The following is an 8,646-nucleotide window of genomic DNA, read 5'->3' on the forward strand; positions in this document are numbered from 1 at the left end:
GGTGAGTTACGTCTCTGTTTACGTTTTAAAGCTTTCTGATTGCCATATCTGAAAGAGTTGGATTCTGTTTTAGATCTTAATGTATCAAAATAACTATATTTTCCAAATCTTATGGATAGCACAGAAATCTGCAGTTTGTCAATTAAAATAGGGGATGCTTGACAGACCTCCAGGTAAACTAATACTGATCTCATTCAGTGTGTAATGAAATGTTATAACTGGAACATTAATGACATACGGTATTTATATATTTCTCTTATGAATTCAGCATGTAGCAAGTATGATTTATGACAATATTATTTCTCTTTCCAAGGCAAACATTTCTTTAAGCACAAGTATTTTTTTTTTCCTTTCAGTTAAAGAAAGCTTACTTTAGACAACAAGATGAAATCCGTCAGCTACAAGAACAAATCACATTAAAAGATAAACGAATACGCCAGTTAGAAGAGGAAGTGCGTGGAATACGCGAGACATCGTGTGGACCAGGGGAAAGTAACTGTTGATTAGATCTAAGATAATTTAATGTACTTCATTTCTCCATCCCACCCAGTAAACATTCTGTATCCACTGAAATATAAACATTCTGTATCTAAAAGTTGTTATTATATTATAGTGCTACAATTATTAATTAATTCTCATGTTCGGTGTATTACAAGATTGGAAAGAAATTTATTTTTGAAAACCATTATAAACTTCAACAATTATATGAAAATAGATTTTTCACTGATTTTGGAAAAGTTGGTTTTATACAAAGATCTGATGAATTTCTTTGCTGTTATATTATTTCTTATAACCCTGCCTGATCGATTAGATATATATATTGGTGCTCAATGAAGTAATAATCTTAATTTAATTTTTAATGTGACACATTCATTACCATATATTATGCAAAATCATTATTGTTCATTTGTTTTTGGTTTTATTCATGTTTCAGTTTTTATTTTATAGAATTATATTATGCTTTTAAAGTTATATGTATTGTAGATATTGATATATACTTCACACCAGTGACCCTGCCATACTGTATCTTGTATAAAAGAAATAAACTTAATTTTATTGTAAATTGTTAAAAGTATGAAAATTTTTAATGTTAAATAATATACTGTACTGACATTGTGAAACATTTTAATGAGGACATTTGGTATGATGTATAAATTAATCAATCTGCACAGAAGGTACCGTTATGTAAATATACAGTATCTATTTTTATTGTATTTTTGACATGAAAACATGTTGCACAATCTTGTCTTAATTGTTATGCCTATTGGTTCAAGTTCATTGTGTACTTTGCATGTTTGGTATTGTAACTATTTTCTACCAAAAGGACTGGTGTAATTCTCTAAACATGATTTGAACAATATAGGAATCCCTTGCAAACTACAATATTGTAAAAATGGAATCTTTAAAATGAATATCAGTCCAAAAATGATTCAATTCCATTCAGTATTTACAAAGATATGATGAACTGAAATTCCATTGATGTATACTGCTCCCTATGTAAATGGTACTCTGCCATCATTATGTTTTTCTCAAAATCTAATTGATGGGCCTGTTTTTAATCTGATTGAATCCAAGTCAGAAGATTATTTTGCTTTGATGTCTTAATTAAATGTTAAATAATCAATCTGAGTGCATATTACTAAGGATTGCAAATCACACACAAGTTACTTTAAATGATTAATTTACATCTTTACTCGAAAACTTATTGACTGCTTGTTCTCTGGTTTTGATCTGACAGCATAATGATATTATCAGTAGTATAAACTATATCAGGTATAAATAAAACTTCTCAAAATATTGAAATATGATTTTATTACTGGTTTACAGTTACACCTACATGTATTTGAAGGTCATAGAATTAATGTCCTTGTGTATTTGTATAGTATATTTTATTTTCAAATGTGCAAATTATTTAATCTATCTAGTCAGTTTTGTAGATTTAGGAATATTTTTAGTGAACTTTTTTCTCATTGATCAACAAACCTAAATGAATCCATCTAAATTTTAATTGTTTACTATGCTTTCTATCCAATATTCTTATTGACAAATCTTTCCTCAAATATTTGTTTTAATACAACTTCTGATCACAATAACTCATAATTTAGTAAAGTTGAACTACATGTAGTAATTAATAGTTATTTTTTTTAGCTTTATAATACTACAGCTACACCTTTTAATTTTTATTTTGTACAATAATTAAGAATATTTATTTAAAATGTACATAATAAGGACTGGATGTATCACCTTTATACTGCTTTTGTAGATAAAGTTCACTAAATGAAATATTGTCCAAAACACTTATCATTAAAATACCTTATCATTCACAATAAGAGAGATATGTAATTGGATAGTAGAATCTCTCCCTTTTATTCATCCGGTTTTGAAGTTTGGAATGTTCTGTTTTTTTGTATGAATTGCATATCCCATAATTAGATTTAGTGACTAAAACAACAAGCCAAAATTTTATATAAATAATGGTCTACCTTTTTTTGCTTACTTAATTCATATAATATATATTGAAAACAGAAACGATGCCATAAGAATTCCTTGGTTTCTTTTTATCAATACCGTGGATATAACTATATTGTCTGTTTGTCAACATAATCTTTAAGGATGGAAATATTTTCAAATGTTAGAATAGGTATCTGTAAGTTTACCATGAGAAGTTAGTTTGGGGCTTGAATTTGAATATAAATAATGGAATGCCTTGAAAAGAATTGTATGACAGGTCTTCAGAACCTACTATAGGGTTAAATACATTTTATTGTTATTTGTATATGATGCTCTATAGATAGTCAGCAATAAAAGGTGTGAAACCTTTCTTTAATGTTTCTTATAAATTAATATGGTAATAATTTGACTGTTGAATTTCCTTTGACTAGAGCCTTCCATCTGAAATACATTATAGGGTTTTGACTGTTTTGGGGTAGGCTTCCTTTTGATGTAATATGATACTAATCCAGAATTTAACCAGAGCAACGGATGAGAATGTTTTCTAAGACCATTTGCCAAGATTGTCATCATAAAACTATAAATAAAGATTGAAGACCCTTGGTTATATTGCCTACCCCCAGGGGCAGAATTATGCATATATTCTCTTGGAATGAGACACCCAAATTCGGTTATTTTCAACTTTTAATTAACCTAAACATGACCTCATAAACACAGATTTGTAACTATTAAATGAAGTTGACTGTGTTATAGAGGTTTGTGACAATTTCAATTTTTGCCCCAAAACATGCCTAAAATTATCAAAAAATCCAAGCACATAGCCTGCGGCTGGTGCTTCTTCTACAATACTATTATAAGAGCAAAGCAGTTTTGCATAAGCGCATGTTAAAGTCTGTGAAAACCACTATTGGCTCAAATGTGAATGACTCCTAAAAATTCCTGAAACATCTATGGAGATGGATTTTCTCAAATTGTGCTTACAATCAAGGTAATTAAAAAGCATATTTGTACTAAACTGCAAAGGTCTCTAATTAGCATACAATCAAACTAAATTAAAAATATTTTTGAACAGCAAGTGGTAATATTATTAGCACTTTAGATGCCTACATTTGAATAATAAAAAGAACCTTTAAATATGTCTTTCAAGTTCAGTTAACACTTGAACCTGCGAGACTGAAAATGGTCATGAGACTATTTGGTTAGATGGTACCTGGTCAAAACATCAGTATGCCTGCAAAGGAATCCTTGAAGTCTTAGTTACTTTGTATCCCCTTAAGTGCTATCCAGCACTTAGCAGACATTTCATCTTATGTTCAACGTTCAAACCAGAGAACTAAATGCAAAACCCGTGAAGAGAGGAATGTGGTCTAAATCCTAAATTAAGGGTTATTTCCCTTGCACCAGAGAAAAAAATAGGAGGAGGTAAATCTTGTAGCTATTTTAAGTTTTTAGGTAAAATTGAAATAATAAACATTTTTGGTTTGCAGACCTGAAACGAATGCTGTTCCTCCACTGTATTTGTTTTACACTGATCAGATATTAAACTGTTACAGGAACACAAAGTGAAATCTAAATAATAAAAGTTCTTATAAAATAAATGATTGGTCCTGTTGATCACGACTTTATTTACACCGGAAGTACTCTCTTCAGGCAAATCAAGCATTGGTTTTCGAAAGTTAAACGTCCTAGAATAACAGAACCTCTGTACAAGAATGGCACAACAAGGAAATAAGGTGCAGTATGAAATATACTAGAAACTGATAGACATTTTTAATATTAGTGCATGCTGCCTAATGTCTCTTCTATGCAGTCCTCGTAAATGTCAACGGTTTTAGAATTTATATTTTAATTTTAAATTTTTTTAGGTCTATAAAAACAAGCAGAGAATAGGCATCTTAATATTGGTTTAAATAAGTTATAATTTATATGCTATACACCAACTAAAATAGTTTTTACTAAAATAGACCCACACAGTACATACTGGACGCTACATGTTACTAAATATCATTAGGAGTAGTAGGGTCGCCTGTCCAACCTTGTCATGTGACTGTGTGTTTTCTCTGAGTCCCCCCGGTTTCCTTCCACTGCTAAAGACCCCTACGCGCAAGTGAATTGTTGAAATAAAATTGAACCATATGTTAATCCCGAAATGACCTAGTTTGTGTCGAGTGGACGTTAAACCCCATTTCTCTCCCTCTCTCCTCGACCATTATAAGCTGGGAAGGAACAGGGTCTAGTTTTTTGGATGGGATAAAAATGGACATTGTCTGTACCCAAGGATGAATACCCGCTTCGCAGGACAGTCCCATAAAATGCTTCCAATTCCTGTGTCCCGATAACCAGCCAAAAAGTCCCGCAATTGCTCACATGCAAGTTTTCTATATGCGTGAATCTAGTCTCGCGGGGCGAGTAAGTTGCTGAAAGCATGGATTGATGTGATGAATTTTTCAATAAGTGTGTCGTCCACTACACCAGCAAATTTAATCAAATTATAGTTTCCTTGCTCTCCCCATGCCAGTTTGCAATGCTTATGTTGAGCGTATAATTTCACTGGTGAAAAATTACTGGAGAGATGACAAAAACCAGACATCAGTAAAACTTATTAGATATGTGAAATGTCTGGAGTTTCACAAGTATATATTAAACTTTTAAAGATACATTATGTAAGATTTAGATAAAGAGCTAGCCATTCTTGTTATAATAGTTCGAAAATAAATAATGTAAAATGAATAATTTGAAAATTTCATTCAAATTACTTTATTGCGAGCGAAGATATTAGACTTTGAAGGTTTGACAAGACGTGTGCAATAATTTCAACCAACGTACTGGTTGTTTGAAACTAAGTCTCGCTCCTTCATTTTTAGCTTAAATCAAAATATCGCTGAACTGTTTTAATCTATTTAATATCGGAGAAAGCTTTGATTATGGCCTGGATAAGTTAATTAATGTCTAATTAATAATTTAGAAAACATTTCAGCCAGGCCTAAAGAAAGACCTGCAATAGGCAGATTTAGCTCTTGCATAATGTATGTTTAAGAAATCACAGATTATTAGATGCTGTGAAGTCGAACAAAAAGTACCCTCATAAACTCATTAAACTATCTTGAGTTGTTTTATGCATTCAAGAGAAAATCACAAGTTATCACTACAAAATCAGAGTATTTCAGTACCATATTTCTTGTCTCAGATTGCGGGAAATGGCGTTTCCGGGATTCTAGTTAACAATCTCCAAAATGGTTCTGTTTATACTTTTTTTATATAAAAAAAGTCAAATTATGCAAATGGGTCAACTCCTAATAAACTTTGATTTTTTCTTTTACACTATCATTACCAGGTTGTGTGCTTGAGGAAGGCTAAGGCATATTTCATAAGAAAGTATTTGATCATTCAAGGTCATGTGACATCTGTTGGACGTGCTGTAAGAAAGTCTATATATTTAGGTTTTTCTGCATCACAATAACACTGTAATCTTATATGAACATGTTGCATTTTGTCATAAATATTTATCTTACTTATAACATTTCAGTCATTTGGTGATGGTGATAAAGAGAAGAAGAAAAAAGAAAGTATTTTAGATTTATCTAAATATCTTGACAAACCTATCAGAGTTAAATTTAGTGGTGGAAGAGAAGGTAAACTTAGTAGTTAGTACAATGGTTAAAAAGAACAAGTAATTTATTCGTATTCATAGGTGTTCTTTATCTTTATGCATGTATTTCTGACTGTGACTCAATAACAGACACACTGTAAATGTATGTCGGCCTTCCTGTATCCAACTCTGATATTTAATTTTGCAGCCACTGGTGTTTTGAAAGGATTTGATCCTCTGTTAAATCTTGTATTGGATGGAACAACAGAATTTCTAAGAGGTATATTTTTAAAGTTTTGAAATACAGACAGAATAAGAATTGATTGTTGAACTATGTGTGGTTTAATGGTCGAGAGTGTGACATTCAGTATTTAATATTGATACTGCACAAGGACGTTATCTTGCTCCAGACCATTGAACAACTTAAGATACACTCTCCCACACATGCATTTCAATAATGTACGATTGCAACGTTGCCCATACCATTATTTGAAATAACGGTACACCAACATCCAAAGATGACATCACATCTGTATTTAAGTGTAGTTTAATGGTCGAGTGCAAGACATTAAGTAATATATTGATATTGCAGAAACACAAAAGTTTGCACATAGTTTATTATAAAGGGATATATTTTAGTTAAAATAAGGTGAACAAGTTTGAGTAAATTCTCAACTTAAGTCTGAGAATGCTTAGTGAACTCTGGGTCAGGTTTTTCTGAAATTTAAATAAGGAAAATGATTATTATTCTCTGACACATTAATGATTTAAAGTGGAATATATTAACTAAAAAAACTTCCATCTCTTTTACTAGATCCTGATGATCCCTTTAAATTAACAGAGGACACTAGACAGTTAGGATTAGTGGTTTGTAGAGGTACATCAGTTGTTTTAATATGTCCTGCTGATGGTATGGAAGCTATACCTAATCCTTTTGTTCAACAAGATGGATGAAGCCAGTGAACTGTTTATAATTAGACTTACAGACTTGTACATAAAATATCAAACTCAAGGACTGGTTATTTTGAAAATGTGTTCATTAAATGACTTCACTGATCACAGTGCTTAAACATTTTTATTTTGAAGTGGTGGAATCTCAGAATTATGACATCACTGGAAAAAGATTCTAAAAATTCATAAATTATCATAATAAATCATCATCACCAAATGACAGAAGATCATAAAGATTGTTTTGATTTCCAAAGTGAATATTTTGCAAGATTTGGGCAAAATATGAATTAACTATTGAAAAAAGATTCATAGGTAAAATAAATTCCTTTCATTATTGTTGTAGAATTTTTAATAATGGAACAGTGTATTGATGATGCACAATGTTTCCTGTGTTTGAGCTGGAATCAACAACAGTCTGTGGTCCAGATGTATATTTTTATAGTTTCTTCCAAGCAATCTTTGTACATGTATATAAATATAATGCTGGGTTTACACTGTTGAGTTATTATCAAAATTATAGAAAATTGATCCTTTATTTATAAACAACTTTGAGGTTTAGACAGCTTCAAATTCATAATGTAATGCAAAAATTTGATAATGTAAATCTAGTATTATAATGAAAGGGAAGGATTGAACTCATATTCAATAATAAATACAAGTTGTTATTTTTGTCTGATTAATACATTTTTATTAATATACTCGGGCATTTTGGAATTGAATTCACTCCAGTTTCACAAACAGTGACGATAAACCGGAGAATTCTGGGTGACAACCTTTCCTCAGTTTTACACCTCTGAATGTTTACAAGGTTTTGGTGACAGCAACTCTGTAAAATATTGTTGCACGGGTCTGAATTTCGTGATGTTTCCTCCTTAGGATTAAATTAACAGTCTGAACTTCGGAGTGTTTACAAGTTTTTCTTGACAAGCTGTAACTCTTGCGACAAAAATCTGAATATCAGTATGTCTCCGCAGGACAGCCAAAACAATCCCAGATTAAAAATCTTAAAAACTCGACCTGTAAAATTTTTGACAGAAACAGATGACAATAATAACCCCACATATGGGTGTACAAAGAGCAGGGAATGCATCAAGAAATAGGCTACGGTACTTGCCAAGATTGTGAAGTCAGTATCCTGAAATACATTGCGCATATAGGCAGGAGAGGATTGTATCGTATTTTTTGATAATTATCTTGTAATTTCACCAAAAAAAAGAAATGTATGACTTTCATAAAAAATGAACCCAATCAGAATAAGAGGATTGAAGATAATTAGATTTGGTTTGCTGTATCTTCTCATTACATGTTCAGGAGTTATCACCTCATAATTCCTCAAAATAAGTATTTTTGAAATTTGGAGCTTTTGCTTTGTCCTGACAGCAATACAATAAAGAATAAACTACAAAAGCTTTGCGAATTCAATTGCTCAAGACAATCTTGAATATTGTGTAAAATGACAGTTTTCAAGTTTACTGCAATGTTGTCAAGGGGACACAATAGACAACTAGACGGGCAGACTAGTGTCTGTTGCTAAAAAATAAAAGGCGGTATCATTTGTTCCAGGAATTAGAAGCATACACTGCCCTTTGTCAAGGTTTTATATAACTCAATATTACATGATATTTCTGTTAAATAAAAATAAAACACAACTCATA

General features: G+C 31.2%; 2 protein-coding genes across 28 annotated transcripts in view; both read left to right on the forward strand.

The window, feature by feature from the left end:
• LOC126816312 (uncharacterized) overlaps positions 1-2,820 on the forward strand; it is a 64,084-nt gene extending 61,264 nt beyond the window's left edge. For all 27 annotated transcript variants that reach the window (XM_050542704.1, XM_050542709.1, XM_050542705.2 and 24 more), the window contains one exon: positions 357-2,820. In XM_050542704.1, the coding sequence (XP_050398661.1) occupies positions 357-503 (147 nt within the window). In that variant the 3' untranslated portion in view covers positions 504-2,820. The remainder of the gene's footprint in view (positions 1-356) is intronic.
• A 1,126-nt stretch (positions 2,821-3,946) lies between these two features.
• On the forward strand, positions 3,947-7,671 carry LOC126816357 (U6 snRNA-associated Sm-like protein LSm7). The gene is made up of 4 exons (XM_050542800.2): positions 3,947-4,184; positions 5,978-6,083; positions 6,249-6,320; positions 6,855-7,671. The coding sequence occupies exons 1-4, from the start codon at positions 4,164-4,166 to the stop codon at positions 6,992-6,994; spliced, it is 339 nt and encodes a 112-aa protein (XP_050398757.1). The 5' UTR covers positions 3,947-4,163; the 3' UTR covers positions 6,995-7,671.
• Positions 7,672-8,646: the final 975 nt, after the last annotated feature.

The sequence above is a fragment of the Patella vulgata genome, chromosome 3 (genome assembly GCF_932274485.2).
Source record: "Patella vulgata chromosome 3, xgPatVulg1.2, whole genome shotgun sequence".
Taxonomy (NCBI): Eukaryota; Metazoa; Mollusca; class Gastropoda; family Patellidae; genus Patella; species Patella vulgata.

Bases quoted from the DNA above. Each gene is read 5' to 3' on its own strand.
- LOC126816357 (XM_050542800.2), top strand. From the start codon at position 4,164: ATGGCACAACAAGGAAATAAG. The intron at 4,185-5,977 runs GTGCAGTATGAA...ATAACATTTCAG, and splicing joins TGGCACAACAAGGAAATAAG to TCATTTGGTGATGGTGATAA. The intron at 6,321-6,854 runs GTATATTTTTAA...CTCTTTTACTAG, and splicing joins AACAACAGAATTTCTAAGAG to ATCCTGATGATCCCTTTAAA.